The 23,188-nt window shown below is 37.5% G+C and overlaps 2 protein-coding genes across 5 annotated transcripts in view; both read right to left on the bottom strand.

Moving 5' to 3' along the window:
* The window catches only part of NR2C1 (nuclear receptor subfamily 2 group C member 1), a 33,281-nt gene extending 27,433 nt beyond the window's left edge, over window positions 1-5,848 (bottom strand). For 2 of the 4 annotated variants that reach the window (XM_063308890.1, XM_063308889.1), the window contains exon 1: window positions 5,614-5,840. The gene's annotated coding sequence lies outside the window, so the exon portion shown is untranslated. Of the gene's footprint in view, window positions 1-5,613 lie in introns of all 4 variants that reach the window. The other 2 variants (XM_063308892.1, XM_063308891.1) reach the window with 2 other exon arrangements.
* Window positions 5,849-9,725: 3,877 nt separating this feature from the next.
* The window catches only part of FGD6 (FYVE, RhoGEF and PH domain containing 6), a 65,954-nt gene continuing 52,491 nt past the window's right edge, over window positions 9,726-23,188 (bottom strand). Inside the window, exons 11-21 of the mRNA XM_063308870.1 lie at window positions 22,636-22,707; window positions 21,063-21,131; window positions 18,549-18,632; window positions 17,796-17,875; window positions 17,572-17,674; window positions 16,862-17,005; window positions 16,649-16,751; window positions 15,893-16,023; window positions 13,112-13,240; window positions 11,755-11,903; window positions 9,726-9,967 (exon numbers count right to left, since the gene is read on the bottom strand). Of these exons, the coding sequence (XP_063164940.1) occupies window positions 9,931-9,967; window positions 11,755-11,903; window positions 13,112-13,240; window positions 15,893-16,023; window positions 16,649-16,751; window positions 16,862-17,005; window positions 17,572-17,674; window positions 17,796-17,875; window positions 18,549-18,632; window positions 21,063-21,131; window positions 22,636-22,707 (1,101 nt within the window). The 3' untranslated portion in view covers window positions 9,726-9,930. The remainder of the gene's footprint in view (window positions 9,968-11,754; window positions 11,904-13,111; window positions 13,241-15,892; window positions 16,024-16,648; window positions 16,752-16,861; window positions 17,006-17,571; window positions 17,675-17,795; window positions 17,876-18,548; window positions 18,633-21,062; window positions 21,132-22,635; window positions 22,708-23,188) is intronic.

Genomic DNA, 23,188 nt, shown 5'->3' with positions numbered 1-23,188 from the left:
GTGGTCCACTGTGTCACACAAGCCCTGTGTTATAGTGCTGTGTAAAATTAACTCAGTTCAAATTTTGCATCAAATTCTCAAAAAATGCTATTCCATCAATTTTGATATATACAAAATTAAGACTTCAAGAGCTCCATAAATTCAATTCCACTTATGTTATATACTGAAGAATGAAAAAGCAATTAATGACTGTCATTCTCACATGCATTACATTCACATTCTTTAGGAATGAAACACTTTAGGATGGGTCTTTTGCAGGAAAAATTCCCACTAATAAGTATCTTATTCCTATGGACTTTGATATATAATTTTAGTTACACTGATGAATATGACCTATATGATTAAACTTATCTACTACTGCATGTCAGTAATCTTCCATTTATTTAACATAAAAGCTATTTACATATTATTTATTTCTGTAATTTATATACTGCTGTAATTTGCACAGATTCCTGATGGTTCACAAGAATAGAACAATGTTATTAAAACCCTACACAGTGCAGCAACAGCATATATCAGGGCAACATGTTGCCAAAATAGTACCTGCCTTTTAAATTCAGAAATATAAAAAATTCAAATGGAAGAGAACACCAGTGAAAAATCAAGCAGAAAACAATATCCTAATCAAGGAACTACCTAAGGCAAAAGGTGTTTTTCAGCACCTTGTTATATGTTTTCCTTTATGCTTGGTTTCTGTATTGTATGCTTTATCTTGCTGTTACTGTACATGCCCATCTGTTAGGACTGGGGCAGAATATAAATACTGGAAATAAAGAATAAATATTCAAACAAAGATAACAATACAGTAATAATACATAACAATAGTACAGGTGGCTAACACTCATCATCCCCCAAATGCTTTCTAAAAAAGCTCAGTTTCTACTATTTTCTGGAAGATCATTAGTACGGGCACTGATCTGACCTCAGTGAGATGTTCCCTAACCTAGGGCTACATTATCTGTGAGCCCCTACTCTTCTAACCTCTTGGTAATAGAGGACCACTGACAGATTTTGTTTAAATGCATACACTAGTTTCACACAAAGAAGGCAATCTTAAAAGGAGCTAGAAGCCAAATCATACAGGACTTTATGGGTGAAAACCAGCACTCTGAATTGCACTTGGAGATCTATGGACAACCAATGCAAGGACCACAGCAGCCCAGCATTAATTACAGCTTTTTAATGGTCTTCAAGGCAGACCTTGTAGAACACATTATCAGTCTGGCATGAGAGTGTCTTCATTTTTATTATGGAGCAAGGAGGAACAGGTATCCATGTCACTAAGAAAAATGACCTAGTCACATTGCATTATGGAAGAGAAGAAACTCTCCCTATATTGCTGAGATAGGGAATTTCAATCTTTAGATATTGCTGAATTATTGTTGTAATTCATCTCTCATCATTAGCTATGCAGGCTAAAGTTGCTAGTAGTTATAATTCTGTAATACCTGGAGCATCATAGATTCCTTAATCCTCTTATAGCTTCTTCTGTTTCTATTTTTGACAAATGTTCAAATCACATCAACAAATTACTTGTAAGCACTTTAGTCTGGAGTGCTTATTCCTGGGTCAGTCCACAAACAACATTGGAAGTTCCTTTTTTCATTTATATCAGAAAAAAGGAACCTACACTTATCCAGATGTGTTTAAGTACAGTTCTGATTTCCTCTGGCTACTGTTACAGCCTGTGCCTGACAGGAGTTGGAATCACACAACATGTGGTAAACCACAGGTTTCCCACCTATGACTTAGATGAAACTGTACTGTAGATGAAAGACTGTAACCTGTTGCAAAAGCTACCTGAGAATGACCACAAATTGGCTGAATTATTTTAAATAACAACTTCACAGTTTACTTCATTGTAATAATATATTTTTAAGAAATTTAAGTTCTATACACCTTGCAACAATTTCATGTACTACTATAAAGAACAAATTACAGCAACATGTATACAGTATTGTCACAGAGGTCAACTTTTTGCCATATTAGTCCATGAACTGATTCTGTATAAAGGCAATAAAATGCATCAGAGTTCAGGAAAATAATTGAAGGGAAAAATTATATATAACATAATTATAATATAATATAATATAATATAATATAATATAATATAATATAATATAATATAATGATAATAATATAATAAGAAAGCAGTTTTCAATTTCAGAACCAGCTTATATCAATGAAACCTGTGCTGAAAGTTAAGCATTGAGATCCTGATATAAGTACTATGGCTGCACTGGTATCTGCATTCCAATATGATATCAACAATAGAATTTAGAACACTATTATATACATATATATGTTGAAATATAGAACAGAATACATCAGGCTTGTTCACCCAGCATAATATGCCAAACCTCACACAACTAATTAATTTTAATGTGGTATTTCTTTTTGCCTTAGCACAATTGCAAGAAAGAAAACAACACACTCCATAAAAGCCAAACAGACTTGAATATTATGAATATATTATTATCATGGAGAAATAGGAAGGCTGATTTCAAGATTAATTTTTTTATAATTACAGTCTGTTCTAAAACAAAGAATTGCAAACTTGAGATGATGCTTATGCATTTTGATTTTATAGATCAAATATAATGGTTTCTTTGAACTGTCAAGAAAAATATATGAGTGATGCTTCTAATTAATGTGAAGTAATTAAGTAGATCATAAGAATTATTTGGAAAAAGCCTATAGCACAGTAAGACAATCACAAGTATTTTCTGCAATGTTCAGTTGAAAGGGCTGATTGATAACTGCTTGAACCCTAAAGTTTCATATGGGTATTTAAACTTTTGACCCCCCCCCACTTTTTTTGATAATAAGAACAGCGAAAAATTAACAAAATATATGAACTTTTAAAAAAAAAAACAAGCAATGACATAAAAATCTATTAATCTTTAAATACTTTAAATACATCTTTGCAGCAGTACAAGTGATCTAATCCAGTAGAATTTCCCTTTTAAAAGAATGATTCACTTCTTAAATTTAGAGACAACATGAATATGTTCAGCTAAGTATTAGAAGTTTCAGAAATCATATTTTAGTTCACTATAATTTTTGAAGCTTACAAAATTGAATTCAATTTTAAAATTTATACTAGAACTATAATATTCATAATGAACGTATATAATGCAAACATACGGATGTTTTGAACATAGATTACTCATAAAAAATGAGAAAATGGCTACAATTCTAGTTTAACCAGATGCTAAATAAGTAGGTTTCAGATTATCAAAGAGATATTTGCACAACATTTTGCATGCTTCCCCATAATGGATTTAAAATAACAAAACTATTAAACGCTGTTGGATTGAAAAGTTCTATATAGTAATGCTTACTTGCTTGCTTACATACAGAATTACCAAATGTACTTATATTCTGTACATTTTTAGAATCTACATTATTTTTCAAAGCATTGAAACCAAATTCTGGGAAAGTAGAAAACAACAAGTAGTGTTATTTCCGATTTCTAATATTACCCTTGAAAAACATAGCAATTACTAGCAAACACCACAAAGCCAATTTCAACAAGAACAGAACAGAAATAAAACATTATCTCTGAGTAATCTGTACTACCGTATATACAATTGCAAGCACATTACACAGTGAAAATACTGTGTGTGGTACTACCCTTTTGAGCCATTTAAATTCTCATTACTAACTTTATCACAGTTTTTACATGTGAACAAAACAATTTTCTAGACCACTATTTTCAAGAAAATCCACTTGGCTGCTTTAATATACACTATTAAAAGTAGAAGCAGAACAAGCAAATATAAGCAGAAACAAAGAGAGAGATTTGTTCATGGCAAGGAAGAGAAATAGTTCCAGTCAATCAACACAATCCAGTAAATGGATGTTAAGAATGGGCAAGGGAAAACAAGGGAACACTTTTAATGTCATTTGCAAAGGAAAACCTATGTCTATCCCTTTTATTGAATCAAAATACTACATCTCAGACTTCTCAATGTCACTAATGAAAAGTATTTTGACCACAAGGAAGCAGTATGTGTCTGGTTTCATCCTCATTGGGACTCATCAGGTACATGTAGTCACAGATCTTTCCATTGGGTCCAAAGCCTCTACCAGGAATAGAATTCATGGACCACTGCACTTTAGATTATATACCAGGCCTGCATAAACTGCTGTCTGCAAAGCAACCTTGTGCAGCTCAGCAGCATTTTCAAAAAAACTAAATGCCCTGCCGCTAAACATCACTGTTGCCTCAAAAAACACATTGCTGAGTGCCCCCAATATCTCCAGGACTCATCTAGGCCACCAACTTGTTCTCCTGCCATACTGGTAGCCACCAAACAGCTGATTGGCATGCCAGGTATTCCTTTGTCGCCAGCAATTATTTTAATTTATCAGTGTGACCCTTTTTCCTCTACAAGTTGTGCAGGCCTGCTTTATACAGTGTATTAGCTTTAGGAGCTGTTCAGGTCCTAGTGCTCAGTGAAGTTGGAGGAAGGGATATATAGACACTATTAGAAGGCATGACATAATATCGCATCTGTACATCTCTCTGGTCTGAGAACTTAAGAAAAGGTGGACTGTATATACCATTCAAAAGGCAGATGGGAAATAACTAGAAGTATGTTCTAGAGCAGAAACAGATGACAACTTCTAAAATCCTTACTAGCAATCTGCCCACTGTGCTAATGAGAATTTACTAAAATCATATTGCATGTGTTTGCTGTAATTATTGCCCACACTGTGCATAAAAATAGATGTACAGGAGAAAGAAATCACAAAGGAATCTTTCACACAATTATTCCAAATTATGGGACAAAAGAACAAGAATGGGAAAATTCAGCTTAATCTTTTAAAATTAAGAACAAAAGTTATCATCCCATCTACAGATTGTACCACTACAGACTGAGAGCAAGTCTTGTATCTGAATGCGCCCGCAGAAAGCTATATGACTGTGTGTAAAATCAACAAATCAGGAAAAATTGTGAAAATAATCCATTTCCCTGACATCTAATGTGCAAAGGCTTTGTTGGTGGGTTTGTTGTTCTTGTATGGACCAACATTCAACGATACAGGAAGGAATTAGCCCAGTCAGCCCACTTCCTCTGTAGTTTTGAGTAACAGGCCGCCCTGTTTAGCCTAGCAGGAGAGCCAGACCGTCAACCCAGGCGGAGGGAGGCACCAGCCCGCTGTCACTTGCTGATACAAAATGGCTGCTGCAGGGCAAGACTGCAACGCTCCAAAGCCTTTCCACACAGCAAAGCGGCAGCCTAAATAGCGCCCGGACGACTCCAACTCCATCGTGTTCAAATCCCCACAAACCAGAGGGCGAGGCCCACAGTGAAGAAAAGGCCCCGGGGCGCGGCTAGGATCCGGGGAGGGGAGATACAAGCCTTTCCTGTGGGTGAAAGGTCAGAGGGGCGGCGGCGGCACCAGGAGGAACTGCTACCACTTCTGCCGACTTCAGCACATGCATAACGGCATCCTGCTGCTACAAGGCACGGAAGAGGCCGCAATTAGGAAGCACCACGAAGCTCCCTCGCCAGCCAAGAACTGAACGGACGGGAAGGCCTCTCCTGGGCTGGGATACCACCGGCTGCGCTTCACCTCTGTATCCCCGCCCTCACCTCTTACCTGTCAGGCGCAGCTGCAGCTCTTCAGGGGTTTTTTTTGTCGGTGGCGGCTCCGGATCTGGGAGGTCAGAGTTCGTGACCCCGCCTTCTACGTTCGGTCCTGTCCCGTCGCGTGGCGTGGCGTAACGTTCTGATTCCCCTCCCCCTCCGCAGTGGCCACCGCCACCCGCAACACGGCTGCGCATGCGCAAAACGAGCCTGTGGCGAAGGCGGAGCGAACGTCATCGTGCCGGCGAGGAAAGGGAAGGAGGGAAGCCTCTTGCCTTCAGTAGCCATAACACTGACGGGAGGGGGGCGGAGAAACAACACGAGGATGAACTAAACATTTTCTGCGCGTGCTCGCGGGTTTTCCTCTCGATCGGGTTTCTTAAGGAGACAAGCGTGGAGAGCTAATGGAATGCCCTTTCACTAATCTTGTTTTTAAGAGTCACATATTTAGGAAGGCGTTTTATCACTTGGAAGCACCTGGACGATTTACTTTAGGCTTGGAAACTAAGGATTTGATCTAGTTAGTACTTGGATGGGAGGCCACCAGGTATAGCACACTATAGGTTGTACTAGGAAGTAGAGGAAGCACTTTATTTTGTCAAGAAAACCGTACGCTTGGATCCATATAAGTCCTCAGCATCAAGTTTGGAGAGCATTTTTATCTTTATCTTGCATGTTATATAGCATGCTTTAGAAAGTTATTTTTGTCCTTTATAAGGGATCCTCTTTTACTTATATTCAAACACTTAGATATTAGGATAGACGATGGAACTGCAGGCAAAACTCTCAAGTTGCCTCAAGAAAATCTGTTTGCTGGCTTGTACGATCTTTTTGTTGCACACCTTATTTTTGAAACTCATGCAGGGCCTCCCTGTGAGAGCAAACCAATTTTGCCCCAGTTGGGGCTTTTTAGAAACTATCAGAGCTTATACTAGTAGCACATCACCATGTGGGGCTGCTCCTTTTTGGCCACTCCTTTGTCCTGTGAAAAGGCTTGAACCCAGCCTTCTTCATTCTGTAATGCGGGGGGTGGGGGAGAAATGGAGAATTACCGCGTTAAGAACATACTTTGATTAGTGTCTGTTAGGGTGATTGGTTCTAAGGACAATATATACTTGGGTAAAGGGAAGTAAGGGTCAGTATCAGCAGAGTTGAGTTGCCCCTGGAGGAAGAAAAGGAAGAGATCAGGAAGTCAGAAGATGACTGGTGGCTGTTCCTTGCTCTGTACTGGTCCCCCATCAATCTTTGGAGAACATAGTGACCTCCCCCTCCACTTAGTGTGTTAATCAGCAGAGTTTAATCTGGGGTAACTCCAGTCCTCATTCCTGATGGAAAGGGCAATCTGGTTTTACATCATTCTGACCTAGCTGGGACTCAGATCTGATGTATCTCTGCCTGGCCAAGTTCCACCTCAGATTATAACACAAAGAGTACTTCTCAGTCATCATAGCCTCTTAGTGAAATGCTCTGTAAACTTTTCTCAGATGGTAGCTGAACTACTCAAGGCTAATCTGACTATCCTACTGCAAAAGATTTGCAATGTGTTTGATGCAACTGCTGCAAATTATGTGCCACAGTTCTTACCAATTTTACTGAGTTTAAGTGATTGCCATCTGGTCAGAGTTTAAGAGATCAGCTTCAGTTACTGTGACCTAAAATTCAACAAGACACCTATATGGGCTCTCTAGACCCTTGTTTATCATGGCTATTAAGATCCATGTTTTTATGTATTTATTTATAAACCACATTTATAAGCCCCTGGCACACGGTACAATCTCCAATACAATATGCAAACGAAAGAGGCAATAAGCCAGGAACTAATATAACAAATAAAAATTCCCAAAAGGTGCATAGTCCTCACCCAGCAGCTAGTGAAAGAACCTGTTTGAACTTTGGGATATACTATTCCAGAGGCCAGGCACAGCAACAAAGGCAGCTTGCAGCTTACATCTTATCAACTGCAATGTTTTAAGATTGGAACCTGAAGCATTCTGGTTGTCACATCTTATTGGATGGGCAAAAATGATGGAAGAAAGGCGGTCTCTCAGATACCCAGGCCCTTTGTCATGAAGGGCCTTATAGGTCATAATCAGCACTTTATTGTATCTGAAAACCTGCGAGCATGCACAGAAAATGTTTAGTTCATTCTTGTGTTGTGTCTCCGCACCCCTCCTCAGTGTTATGGCTACTGAAGGCAAGAGGCTTCCCTCCTTCCCTTTCCTCATTGGCAACTGGTGCAGCTCATGTAGTACAGTTATTACATAGACTCGCCTTGCCACAACTGCCTGTGCAAGCAATATTATGGACCAGGTACAGCTTCCCAGAGGTCTCCAGGGAGGGCCTAACCAGGTAAATCCAGTGAGTGGTCAGTGCCTCTTTACTGAGGATATTATGCCTCCTGCCTTGAAGTAACTAGACCTGGAGATTCTAGACAATAAGAACCCAAAAAGAATGTCTTAAGATTTTAGCCATTCAACTACAAGTATGATTGGAAGATTATCATCTATATCTGTTACAGTCTGGCTTCAGCCTGGATGGTGAAAGGTGAGAGGTCCCCTGTTCAAGCACCGAGTCATGTCTGACCCTTTTGGGGGACACCACCTTCGCGACGTTTTCTTGGCAGACTGGATATAGCACAGAAAATCCTTGGTTGCCCTATTTATTAGCCTTAATCAGTCAAATACACAGAGGGTACCACTGTGCTCATATTTCTGTGTCTCTCAGCAACCTTTAACACTAATGAACTGATCATTGGATATTGCTGGAATGGTTCAGTGGGTTGGACACTTGCCAGAGAGTGGCAACTGGAGATTTGTTTGGCCCCATGGCCCTTGAGTCATGAGGCCCCACAAAGTTGTTCGTCCAGAACAGAAGAGGGTGGTGACCCAGAGATGTAGAATTCAATGACATCAGGAAAACCAGTGCTTGATGGATGTTTTGAGGCTGTGATGAAGTGGATGAGGGCTAAAAATCTGAAGCTCAACCCAGATGATGGTTAGATTATTGCCAAGCCTGAGAATTAAGGAGGCAGCCTGTATTAGACAACCCACCATGGTGCACAGCTTGAGGATTCCCTTTCTTTTCTGTCCATGGAAACTATGGCATTCTTAGTGGCCAGGAGGGTCAGCGGCCAGTTTTGTCTGTTTGCCAGCTGTAGCCTTACTAAGGTAGTTTCTGTGATTCATGTCCTAATAGTTTTTGTAATTATTATAATGTACTTTGTGAGGCTAAGACAAAAATACAAAAGAAAAGAACTGAACCTACATGAACGCCTGGAAAGGTCATGCTGTAGTAAAGAACGTCTCCTGCCAACTTGGAAGGACTATCTTCAGCTTAAAAAAAGAATTAAAAGTAGTGTTTGGAAACAAAATGGGCAGCTATTTCATTTTTCCTTCTGATTCTAACTGAATGAATTTCTCTGATTTCTGGATCAAAAAACTTATTTATATCTGAATCAGGCATATAGACAAAAAAATAACTAGATAAAGAAAAAATGTTTCATCCCACCCCATTGAACAGCTAATATTGCTTGACTATTCAAAGAGGTAGGTCTAGGAAGATCTTATCCTTCCATTCCAGAGACTGGACTTTTCCTGACAGTGTTAAGATATTTCATTAATTTCCTGAGAGAGAGTTGAGATTCACGCTTTAGTGAAAAAAGTCTCACACAAAAGCCTTCCATATATAACACCAGAGACTGATCAGATGCAGCATTAAGGAATATTTTAAAATATAGACAACTTATTGTAAGAAATTAATTTATAATTAATCATTATAAGGTGACTTGTACATTGCCTCATATAGGCCAGTTAATAAACTTAAATATAGATATTGTTTCAAATATGAAAAAAAGTATATCATGATTGGTAGAATGTATAGTAATTCAGTTGATTTACCAAAGATTAAAAAAGCAAGAAATCCTAAAAGCTTGCTGAAAAGTCTTCTTGCATTTTACAAATGTGAAATAAAATAACAAATAGAAAATGTTCTGGTAGCTACCTTGGAACAAACCAGGGAAATAACTTGTTACATTTTTCCATTGAACAATAGTCTACAGTATTGTAGAACAACATCAAGGACACTTTGGAATTCAGTTTCAATTTCAGAAATGATTCTGACCATTACTGAATGTAAAACAGTGGTAGAGTTTAATAAATAACATATTTTGTATGACAACAAGTACACATTTCTTTAAAAATCATTATGCCTGACTAGGTTCAGACCACTTTAAAAAAACAAACTGCTTTGCCTAGGCCAATTCAGTGATTATAAAATACAGAACTGTAGTATTCACTTAGTTATCTGGTATTTTCTTTAAACCCAGAATGTGCTACAATATTGTGGCTTCTTGAAAAGCTTCTATCCACCTATTGGAAAAGAGAAAACATTATTTTACTAAACACAACTGCAGCCCCCATCCCCACATATACGCTCATAACCTGCCCACCAGGACCTTCATTTCAGATGGAAAGCTGCTAGTTGGGGCATCCACATCAAGCTCAATCTCAAGCAGAAGCGCATGGTTTTGGCACATATGAAGCAAGCAGATTTCCCCAAATCCTTCCTGCTAGTTAGGAATTTTTCCTTTTTTTAAATCACTCAGAAGTTGCTAGACAACAGGCTGGAAACAAGTAGGATTTAAGATCACCCTTTAGACTCAAACTGTAATTTGCGGAAAAAGCATTTGCTAAGAAACAAGTACTGTATTAACACAGGTAATATCTGTTCTGAGGGTTATCTATTCTCTAGAGAAATAGGAAAAGCTAAGAACCAATGTTTAATTCCTTTGCTGTATCTACTAGTTAATGTTTTGTTGTCTCTGATATTTATGTTCTCTGTAGATGCTCAGTAAATGTCATGATTTGTGCAACCTGGAACTGCTTTACATCTGAGTTGTCTTTAAACTAGGATCAGAACAGCAGCATCCTGTGATTTGTCAGAATTTCATCTTCCTTCTGTATATTTTCCTATAGGAAACATGGTATCTGTGATGCTAGTTGGTCTATATTTTTATCTCCTCTGCTACTGAATGTTTGATAAGTGTCTATTTAAAAATAAAAACAATTTTTTAACATTCTCTTTTCATTTTTTTCTTTTTAATAAAAGTTTGATTCCATTTATATTTTATAAGATTGATCTATCTCTGAAAAGAGGAAGAGCTGATTTTTCTAGTCAGACACCTCAACACAGAGGGCCAGGAGATATTACTACCTGTACTTAGTGCTATAAAGTTTATTTCCATTTTGCCATTTTATTTTGTTCCTTTTACTTGTCAGTAAGGCACACAGGCTATGGATACCATATTTTCTCACTTGCCAGGGTTGGAGGAGGATTCTAGGTAGAGGCATTCCTTCAGAGGATAGGGGATGACAGTAATAACTACTAAGCCAATACACTAAGTCAGGAGAGGGAGCTAAGATACGTAACCCAGACAGCTTCTGGAGAGTACAACAAGACTTCTAAATGTACAGCTCTGTTCCTACGCCAAGTACAATGATTTTCAGAATGTATATAATTGGAATATTCAGCAGATTGGAATATTTAATTATTTGACTCAGTTTGTCATGACTTAACATTAATACAATCAAAGCCACATTGGTGGAAATTAAAAATTAAATATTTATATTTATTATTTTACTAGCTCAGTTGTTTACGTTGTAATTTTATATGTTCATGTTTTAAATGGTTAATTTTCTTGCAAACTGCCCAGAGTCCCCCTTTTTAGGGGGAGATGGGTGGGGATAGAAATTGGAAAAATAAATAAATAAATAAAAACCAAAAAAAAACCATGCATACTCCTAAATGAAAAATGGACAAGACAACAGGGTTGAACCTGATCCTTAAGTAGCACCCTACTTTTGGATAATTGAGAAATCAGCTTTTGGAAATCTGTCTTTTTGATTTATGTACAAGTAGCAACTGTCTGCTTTTGTTTTCTGCAAAAACCTAGTGAAAACAACATAGAAAATAAATCTCTTTTACTGTAGTTTTTATGTACTTCATGGAGAATTCTAAATACACATCTTTATGTTGGCCAAATAACCTGAATAACCAGAGAATAATCAATAGACCATGGTCAATACTCTACTCTGAAATTGTTTCAGAATATCCGTAATCTATTATTAACATGTATGTTAAATAACTGGCCACTTACTTTTGTGCTGACTGGGAGTCATCCGCTTTGAATATGTAAAATAAAGTATTTTTGTGCAACAAATGGAAAATTTTAGATTCTAAGTGTTCATCTTTAACTTCAGCAACTGTAAAACCCAGTAAAGGTTGGCTCTCTAAAGCAGCTACATCCTAATATTAAAAAAAAATCCAGAATTAGATATGGCTTGCCTATAAATGAAACTATTTTTGAAACAGTGAAAATGCCATACAATAATGTTTCTTGCAACTCCAGGCCAATATCAAATCCTAAGTTTGATCCTAAAGGTCCCAATTGTGAGCACAAGAGAATCTTTTGGTTCAGACCCTTCATTTGTTTAGCTAATAGTTGAATACATGCCATTTCTATCCTGCACTTTCTGCCAGAAAAAAAAAAATACACACACACACACACAGTGTGTGTATGTGTGTTTGTTTCTATAATTGTTTTTCAGGGCAACAGGTAGCTTGTCATAGACAGCTGTAAATAAAAAAAATACAATAAATATTATTTTAAAACCAAGGAATTTCTAATATCCTTCCCATAGACAACTGGTAATAATCAATCTGTGGATGAGGAGAAGCCATGCAGACTTCTAAACTGGTCTTTACCTATTGCCATCGTATGTGCAAAATGTGCACACACTGTTCAGACATTGGGTACTTAAGTACCCACCCCTCAGAGGAAGTCTGTCTTTTTAAGTTCCCTACAAAAAAATAGGTACAGAGGTTCTCACAAAAGGCATGCTTGAATTTTGTATAATCCTTAGTTTGGTTTGTGACAACTAACAATGATCAAGCTCTCATGAAGAGTATGTATTGTACCATTATACTTGAATAAAGACTCATGGCTTCTGGCTCCTTGCTCCCAAACGAGCCAGGAAAAAGAAACTTACATCTTTGGCTTCAGATTCTAGATGGTTAGATAATAAGTTTTGGGGCAAGGGGGGAACAGGTTGCTAGTGATAAGCCAAGACTGTCATAAGAATGTAAGGACAATCCTATTAGACCAGACCAAAGCTCATCTAGCCAAGCATTTTGTGTCAGTGGCAACCAGATGCATTCTGAATCTCATAACATGGACAGTAGTGTACGCTATCATTAATTTAGGATGATAATCAGCCATTAAGACTAGTTGCCTTTGTTAACCTTCACACATTCATCCAGGTCCCTTTAAAATGCTGACTACTGCCGTATCTGAAATACATTGTTCATTATTTTATGTGAACCATTTTACTTCTTAGATGACTTTTTCCAGTGATTTGTTTAGATATTCTCTCCATTCAGTAAACTTAGTGAACAGGGGTACAATCCCAACATTCTGCTCACATGAAATGTTTTCTAAATTTTTCATTTCTTACCTCACTAGCAGCATATGTGTATAGCACTTTATTTTTTATCACAAACCACAGGTGTTTCCATGGTTTCTTGGTGCCCTTTGATCTGTATAAGTAGCCACTTATTGAAGAATCTTCTGTATTAGCCGATACCTATAATGAAAACAAGTATGTAGTCCGACTCCAAGACAGTATAGTAGAACTGCCCCTCCCGCTAGTGTATTGATCATTATCCTCATTATAATCCTGCTGAAAACAACATAAATAGTTTAAGTTAAGCATAAGTGCTTGCTACATTTATTTATTTTATTTACTGACCAAATGCCCAAACTCTTCTAGTAAACTGGCCTTTCAGTAACTTTAGTGCGGTATCACATTTTCACCATTTCCAAACAGCCTGAAGATCAATCTTTCTCTCCTGCTAATTACTCCTCTTTCACTCAAGTAGAGAACTATTTTTAAAACAAACGTTTTATGAACAGATCATAGAAAATAATAATTCAAAATATACTGTGACAGAGCTATGAAAACTTTGCTTATTTATTTACTTAGTGGACTCTTATTTGGTTGTTATATTTCCAAGGGCTTTTAGAATGAATGAATGAATGAATGAATGAATGAATGAATGAATGAACTAAATACTACTAAAATTGAAATTACACTTGGGGCTTGTATTAAAAGCCTGAAGGAATGAACAGATCAATCAGATCAATATTTTAGCTTGTACTCTGTCTCTTCCATTCTCTCAGAATCATTGGAAATTGCCTTATAAGAAGTCATTAAGCTCCAACGAAACTAAACTGAATGGTCACGTCTTCCGAAAATTTCAGAAAAGGTATTTTCCAGTCTCCCTAGAAATACCAGAGATTATGTTCTTCCAAATAAGCCAAGTATTTGGCTTACTATATTCCAGTTTCTGTTTAGTCTTCTTTTGATTACTGTTTTTCCTCAACAAGTAAGGCAGTATTTTTCTCTGTAGTTGACATACTGATGCTGCAATTCTATATTCACCTAGGACAAAACCCATTTCAGACAATGGGACTTATTCCTCCGTAGAAAGGAATGTGCTATAAGGATACTTTGCTATCATTACTTTTGCATCTGAGAATCCCTGCTCACAAAATGTCATTTTTTAGATCCTTCTTTTCAATAACAATTTTTATTTTGAATTATACATATGTAGGCTGCACAGTTGTTGGTGCCCTCTGGAAGTGTGGAACTATACCTCCATAGCCAGTATGGACACAGGCTATGGAGGTTCACTTTAAGTTTATCTAAAAATGAAATATTAGAATTCATTGTTTTGATGCTATAGTTACATGCAGTTCAGCTTGATCAGCTGGTGGATAAAAGCATCGGGTGTTTTCAGCACAGCATAGATACAATTCCTGTTAAAACTAAAAAATTTCTCTATAAAGGGATGTTTTTAATGAAAAATTAACTCATACTAAGAATCCCAAAGAAACGTTGGAACACAGGCAAAACTCTAGGTTTCAACATTCTATCTAGACAGCATTTTGTGTTTCACATTATTTCACATAACATTCTTTCTAAGACAAATTAAAAATTAAAGTAACAGAATTACAGCAGATGCTAAAAGGTTTCTGACAGCAGGACTTGCATATAAACATACTTGAACTATATAAATAATTTGTATTCAGTAAATGCTATGAGAGAGCCAGTTTGGTGGAGTGGTTAAGGCCCCAGGCTAGAAACCAGGAGATCATGAGTTCTAGTCCCACTTTAGGCACAAAGTCAGTTGGGTGACCTTGGGCCAGTCACTCTCCCTCAGCCCTAGGAAGGAGGCAATGGCAAACCACTTCTGAAAAACCTTGCCAAGAAAACTGCAGGGATTTGTCCAGGCAGTTGCCAGGATACAACACTGACTCGAAGGTGTATACACACACACATACACAAAACTGTGAGGTTGACTGTCATAAAAAAAGTCTGCTTAAAACTAGCTATTTTAGGAACATTTTACATCAGTTTATATGAGGTATAATTTAGAAAAATGGCAAACACTGTAAAAATTCAACTGAATAAGAGTAAAATATAGTTAGATAGCAATTCATATCCAGATTTTTTTTATTTTTTTGTGCTTAGTAAAACTATGCAGCCATTAAACAATCTGGCTATTCTGGACTATGAGCTTCTCATGGTCACAATATCTAACCTGGAAATTTTTCATCAGTCCAGAAGACATAAAAAGCAAAAACTAATAGAATCATTGAGTTGGGAAGGATCTTCAGAGTAACTTAGTCCAGCTCCCTGCTCAGTGCAGGATCCATACAGTATTTGGGCTCCAGACCTTTCACCATCTTGGTAGACCTCTGAACTAGAGGGGAACAAAAATGATCAAAAGCTTACATACTTTTGGGGGGCATTTTGACTGGGTCTAATGTTGTCCACCTTGTGGCTTGTTCTCATTTTTTGTAGCAAACACTGGGTATACAAATTAGTTTAGTGCACTGTGTGAAACTTTAAGGCTTAGCATACATATGAATCTGCCACTGTGGCTCATCCAACTCATTCAACTTAAGACAAATAATGGCTTATCACTGTATAGATCTAGTCACTGTCCCACTTTCACTAGCTGAGAATAGGGTAGGTAATCTTGCCTGCAGTCACTAGAAAGTGTGTGAGGGGAACCAGAAAGCAGAGAGAATTAAACACCAGCATTGTGATTCTACAGCTGCAATTTCTGAAAATAGGAACGGAGAGATATCAGTACATTTGGTCTCTCATTAGCAATAGGTTTTTATTAGTATATACAAATAAAATAAGTGCTGGGAAGATCTGACATACTTCCTTGAGTGCAGCTGGAATTTTTTTCTGCTTTCTGCCAGATGGAATACTGTGCAGTACTGTAGACAAAGCATTAGTTGGAGATCGGTGATTCAGTGGAGATCCATTTTTAGGAGAAGTGTACATATTATCTGAAATTAAGGTAACAGTTACAGTTGTTTCTGACTCCGAGAACTAAAAGGGTAAGTTTTTAGTTTATCATTTATTAATTTTACAAGTTACACATCTATCTCTGATGATATTTGTATATAAAATTTCAAAAACAGCTTGTAGGTTTTTAAAATGTTTTACCATGTAACAGGGATTGTACAGCTATTCTGAATGCTTTCTTTCCTTCATTACTTCTGATCATAGGTGAAATAATGGTGATCAAAGATTTGCAGGTAACAATTTTCACCTCAGACAGCAAGTTTAAAAAAAAAACTAACAACACTATCCATAGTAACTCAATATGACTGACTGCAAATTGTCACTCAAGTTAATAAAATAATTCAAAACCATAAACAAGACAGGTTTAACCCAAGATATGTATTTTCATGCTTGAAGAACCACAACACTGTAAACTAAGAAATGTTGCTCAGTAATGTAGTTTTTACATTTTGGATTTTTTTCTCTTTAACTCTTGAAGAAACTGCTATATGCCAGATTAAATGAAAGATGACTACTGTAATCCTTAAAATTCCAATCCCTGAAAAAAATCTAAAGTAAAAATATGAGCAAAAGTGAAAAATAGGTTAGGCAAATATTTAATTTTACCCTGTTTTTGTAGCTCCTTAAAGCAATGATCACACACTCTTGCAGGGTGATTTTTCATGTAGTCTAATCCATGTTTATTTGATGAACAAGACTGGCAGATTATCTGAAAAAAGAAACATGTAGTATAGCATGTACATCTTTTTCAAATGCATTCATGTCCAATCAGTGAATTTCTTCTTTTTTTAAAGCTAACAATATTAATTTTTTTACAACCTTCCCACAAGCTCTGCAGTGGTGCCTTCTCCATGTCAGAGTGAATTCACTAGTGCAAATCATACACATGGTAGCTCTGGTGTCAGGAATCCAGATTGGAGCTTTGGATCCTATAGGTCTTTCTTCTTCTTTCTCTAGGTCTCCCTATGAAAGAGAGAGAAACAACATATACAGAAAAACATCTTTACAGGATTTTTAAAAAAATCATTTTTCCTATTTCCCATGTAGAAAAGTACATATACAAGCTCATTATCACTATCAGCACAATTCCTTTTTAAAAGCTATGGTGCTTGGGACACCATTTTAGATTTTAATGTATATTAGAAGGGGGAATGAAGCTTTTATTTGAAGGGTAAACATTCTCAGCAAGATAAGGAAGGCCCTCTTGAATGTTATAAAAAATAAATTCAAAGCAACACATTTTAGAAGCAGTCACTACAGCTACCATAGCATACCTCATCGAGTCATAGAGTTAGGCAGAAATGTTTAGGCCATATACACCATTTTCTTGTCCAGTACAGGAAATTCAAAGTTAGAATATTTGCAACAACTGGTTACTCAGCATTCTCTTAGGCTCCAACATAGGGAGAGCTTCTCATCAGAATGGTAAGGCCTCTTGAGTATTTGCATACTATGAATTATGGAGTGTTGAGCCTGACATGGCTTATAACTTCATATAAAAATACACAGCCTCTAGAAAGAAAGCCTACCTCTTCCAGACTTTTAGTAGGGTTAAAGGTGATTCTTTTTTTGGTGTAGTCTTCAATTGACCGAGATATAGTTTCTAACCATTCATCTCTCTCTGTAGCAGAACTGTTGGGGTTAAATACACTAGTTAAGCAACTTCTCTCATAAAACATGACTAAGTAGATTTTCCTTTGACTTGATGAGGCCAACCAACTATCTTTTTTTTTTCCTTTTCTGTAACACTTACTTTGCTGAGAGAATGAAGGATCGTTCTACACTTTCTATGTTCAGTTCATTTTGATAAGCTTCATGGGTTGGCTTCTTAACCTGACAAAGTATTACAAAAAATAAAAATCTTCTATCAACTAGTCCTTTTGAAAGATTAAACAAATGAAAGAGACAGACATACAGCCCCAGTCAAAAAGCTGGTTTGCATGACACAATTAGCCATGCTATGGTTCACTGATACACTTGTGCCACTGTTCTGATTGTGTCCGCTTGCAACATATGCAAATGGACAAGCCTAACATGTCATGGGAACAAACCAGTGTACTAGAACTGACTTAAAAAAAACTGAAAGGAAGAAACCATAGACAAGATCAGCCACAGTATGTAGGAGATGCCCATCTCCGGGAAGAGCCAGCAGATGAGTTCTGCTGAAATAAGCTGGAACATGGTGCTTATTTGTTGGTGAGACCTGATAAGGCTGGTGGGTGTGAACTGGCTCAGATTATAAGACTGGGAACAGTCTTAACATACAGCCAGAAAATCTGGCAAGCTGTGGGAAAGAACTTGCCATCACTGCTATTTCCCTGCACTGCTTTTTTGTTACTACCAAGCTATTCTGAAGATGAGACAGCTAATAGCTACCTATACCGTATTTGGCAGAATGTTCAGAACAACTGATTTCTCAAATAGCAATTTCAGACTGTTAATTTTGGTGCACAAGTTCAAACTATGCTTTTTAAGACAAGCTACAACAAAAAATTAATTCACTCACTTTCATTCCAGCCAGTGAAAGCATGTTGTTAAGTTTATACATTCCAGACTGTAGAGGAGTTGCATACAACAGGGCGTCATTGAACTGCAATGTAAATATTTTTTTTAATGGAGCTGATACACTTACATATTAACATACAACTACGCAAGTCTGGTGTAGAAGGTCAGCCTCATCCTCATCTTAGTGGGCGTATAGCAGAATGTTGTGAATAGGGATGAGATTTGTCTTCTCCCTTGAGCCTTTTTTTGCCACATTTTTCAAGAGTTGGCTGCTCAACAAGGATTTCAGTAAATTCCATATTTGTGAAGAATATAAGAATGTGATAAAATTGCACTGATAAACATGATAAAATTAATGTTATTAATGAGTAATTGTCAATCCTTTAGGGTAGACCAGGTCAGAAACCCAGACTCCACAGGAAGATTAGAACTATATACTTTATTGAGATTGGTTATCATAACAGAATCTTGCAAGCCCAAATATGCTTTACCTCCTCTCCTTCTTATACCCTAGCTGTAAGTTAATATGTTCCTCAAAATCATCTTCCTGATTTTCTACACCAATATATTAAAGAAAGTAGTGGAAATAGCTAATAACAGCCTTTTTTAGTTTGCAAGGTCCACTTAAATTATTTGTTTTGTATGAAACAATTCAAATCTTGCAACACATTCTTGATGAGCAAACATAGCCCCTTCACTGCCATTTCCCCCCTGCAGCTGGGGAGGTGTTTTGCCTCAAAATACAAAGGTCACACTGAGTCTCAAAACTAATAGACCTACCTCCATAAATGTACCTAATTCCTCTTTTAAAGCTATCCAAGCTAGTGGTCATCCCCACTTCTTATGAGAATGAATTTCACAGATTAATTACATGCTGTGTGAAGACATTACTTCTTCTGTCTGTCTTAAATCTCTTAATTAGTTTCACTGGCTGAAGCAATCCTAGTGTTTTGAGAAAGGAAGAAAAACTTCCCTCTGTCCACTTTCTCCATGCCATGCTGGCTTCTATATGCTTCAATTATCTCCTTCCTGTGGGTCATTTCCAGTTTAGTTTGCAGCCAGGACACTCCAGTCAATCCCTACATCCGGATCTGAGCAAGCAGATAGAATACTCAAAACAGCTGGCAAAATCCAGTTGACGTTTAACTCAAAAACTTTTAACTGGCAAAAAACAGGATGAAAGGCAGGCATAAGCACGGGGAAAGAGTCATGAAAAATGGGCAAGCATTTACATTATCTATATATCTATATATTAAAAGGACAGATCTTTCTAAAGCCACTGCAAACAATAGCATGGGAAATTAGCATGGACATTCCAAAGGGAGTGGCCTTTGGTTATTCCAGCCTTAAGCCTTTTTTGTACATAACAGCAGCAGAACAGAGATGGAAAACAGGTCACCAGATGATTCTTCCCCTACTCTGTGCCATTAAAGAAACTTTGGTGGATGCAGATAATGTGTTTAACCAAAATTAGACAGTTTTTATAAGTGTCCATTTTTCAGAATATGCTACATAGGTAAGAACACAGAAGTTCTGTAAAGCCCTACACTACTTGCTGGCCTTTGAGCTGACCCAGTAAACATACTGCACCAACATGGAATTTGTTGTAACCAGCATCTTTACTTTTTCTGCAGATCAATATGACTCAGTGATTGGTTCGTAAATCACACCAAGTTATGATTTGATTTTATTTGCTTTCAGCTAAGTCAGTTATCTGCGGGATGCGGTGGCGCTGCGGGTTAAACCACTGAGCTGCTGAGCCTGCCGATCAGAAGGTCGGCGGTTCGAATCCGTGTGACGGGGTGAGCTCCCGTTGCAAGTCCCAGCTCCTGCCAACCTAGCAGTTCGAAAACTTGCCAATGTGAGTAGATTAATAGGTACTGCTTCGGCGGGCAGGTAACGGCGTTCTGTGTAGTCATGCCGGCCACATGACCACAGAACTGTCTACGGACAAACGCCGGCTCTTTGGCTTTGAAACGGAGATGAGCACCGCCCCCTAGAGTTGGACACGACTGGACTTAATGTCAAGGGAAACCTTTACCTTTACCTTAAGTCAGTTATGCATATGCAGTCAGTATAGTTGGTAAACAATGATTGATGGCTTAGTGAAACATATGAATCTAATCAGCTCATTGCTGAACCACACCCTATCTTTCTGCATTCATATTTAACATATATTGTTAAAAGAATTATGTGATCACATATTACATATTTGAATTGTACTTGGACATATACCTTGTTATAGATGAAAAGTAGCCTTCAGTTTACAAGAAGTGAGTTGCTTGTTTGAACTTTGAGGGGAACCTTTCTCGAAAAGGAAGAGACCGTGAAGATCACTAACTATGGAGGAAGGGTTACTGCAATTCACTTATGGAATATTAATGAAGCCACAGTTAAAGAAAAGCTGTAGCACAAATTGCAATGTAAATTATTCAAAACCATTAGCTGAAATTGCTAGCTGTTGATACTTCGTGTTCAGTTAAAAATTACTTTAGCATTAGGGTGTGCATCTTACCAAAAAAAACATTCGTGGCTGCATTACTTTCCGGGACAGTTTCATCAATGTTCCTTCTTTCAAAAAGATCTGGATGGTCAAGCAAATATAGACAGAAATCAGCCAAGATCATATAAACTTCCTGCCTAGTAGTAATATACTAAACTCCAGGCTCACTGATATACCCTTGTGGATGTGCTTTCCTCCTGACCCACCTCTGCAGCAAGACAAGCCTTACTTTCCATGCATGATTGGTTCCTGGCTAAAAAAAGCCAGTGTTTGCAGCAGGAGAGGACATTGTGTGCTGCTTTTTCCCAGCTCAGAAGAAGCTATCTTGCAAGCTTCTTTCATGGCTGTTTCTTTAAAACAATTGAATTTTGTGAATACTTTACTATAAGACATTTTCCTCTCTAGAAGACAAAAGCAGTCAAGTCTAGGGAAAGCACTAGATATTGGGTGCACTAGAAAGGGAGTTGCTTGGATCCTTGGTGAGGAGCTGCAGGAAAATTATACTGATTTGGCTTTCATGTGGGAGTAGAAAAAGTAATGAATACTGCCACCTACTTTTGCTTACTGTATTTTCTTGGAGCTTTTGCATGGGCTCCTGTGATTGGGAAACTTTGGGACTACTACATAGAGACCTGTTTGAAAATTTTCATGTTACCATCTCCTGCCCCAACTTAGATTGTGTTGACTGTGGCTCCACCCAACCTTCTTTTAGAGCTTATGGAAGTTCTTTTGAAAGCTGCTCCAGGGTCAATGAAAAAGCCTGCGGTTGCAGAGTTCCATTGGCAGCTGGGAGTTCCTCTCCTGAATGTATTTTCGATCTGGGTTTTTGGGGGGACTTACTCTCTGGACAAACCTCGCCAAAGAAAGAAGAAAGTAACTGAGGCATCAGGTGTCTCTCTCAGCAACAGTATAAATAGCCTGGAAGCGCATTCCCTGATGGGAAGGGGCAGTCCTGTGATGGGTCTCCTGCGACAGGTCAGACCTTGAGGGTCCCAGATGGCTCCCCCAAGGCTCCTTCGTGCAACACAGAATGTTTCTGTAGGAGGTGCTCTTACATTTTCTGGTGGAAAATACCACTTTTCTCCTTGATCCAGTTTCAGTCTGTCTCAGCAGCTACATCTTAGAGCTGGGTCAATGAGAGTGTGCACATGAGCCTTCTAACAAATTAAGAAGCCCATGGAAGTACGGAAGACAGATTTTAAAAAAAGGCAAAAGTTGTGGGGTAGGGTAGCTACATTTACATGGGAGGAGAGGAATAGAGAAGCTGTCTTATAATCCACAGACTGGATTTTAAATCAGTGATGCTAGAAAGAGTAAGACAGGGCTGGATTAGACCTCCATGGAGCACCAACAAGCACCATGAAACAGTGGACTGTGCTTGTGACATCAGACTTTGCTTTGTCCTGTCTCCTGCCATAGCAGTCACTCTCTTACTTTTCAAAAGGAACCAACATTAACATCCCAGCTAGAGATGTATAATGATAATGTATGTTTTTCTTTTTCTTTCAGAGCTGTTAACCTACAAAGGGGGTAAGGGGAAGGACTTCAGTCTCTAGTTTTCCTATAATCTCCATGGTGAACTTACCCTCCCAGGCTGTACAATCTCATGATGACCAGTTAAGCTGTATTGTATTTGCATAAGCTTCTGAAAATTATCCTAGAAGATAAAAACAGAAATGTTACTGCCCAGCTTTCATCATCTTTTATTCTTTTAATTTTGTTCACTATTGTAATCTTTTGTTTATGAAGTGCCCAGAGTTGTTGGGAGTTAGGCATTTAATAATAATTCCATCATCATCATCATCATCATCCAAAATAACTCACATGATATAAATAAATATCAGAAATCATTCACATGCAATCAACCAATATGGCCATAGCATCCTCTCAACCTTACCATTCCTTTTTACAGTACCTGGAGATTCCACAGATTTTTAAAATGATAATATCTATAATATTATACATTTTTAGTAATATCTACAAAATATATTCTACCTTTTTAAACAATTCTAGTGGCTATAGATGATAAAAACACAATACAATAACAATGGCATATTTAAGAACTTTAATTTTTAAAAAATAAGAATTTAAACAGCAATGCCTTAAATATATTTCAACAGTATCAGCATGTGAAAAAA

Source organism: Candoia aspera, chromosome 7 (assembly GCF_035149785.1).
Source record: "Candoia aspera isolate rCanAsp1 chromosome 7, rCanAsp1.hap2, whole genome shotgun sequence".
Lineage (NCBI taxonomy): Eukaryota > Metazoa > Chordata > Lepidosauria > Squamata > Boidae > Candoia > Candoia aspera.
This window is presented reverse-complemented; position numbering and strand designations above follow the sequence as displayed.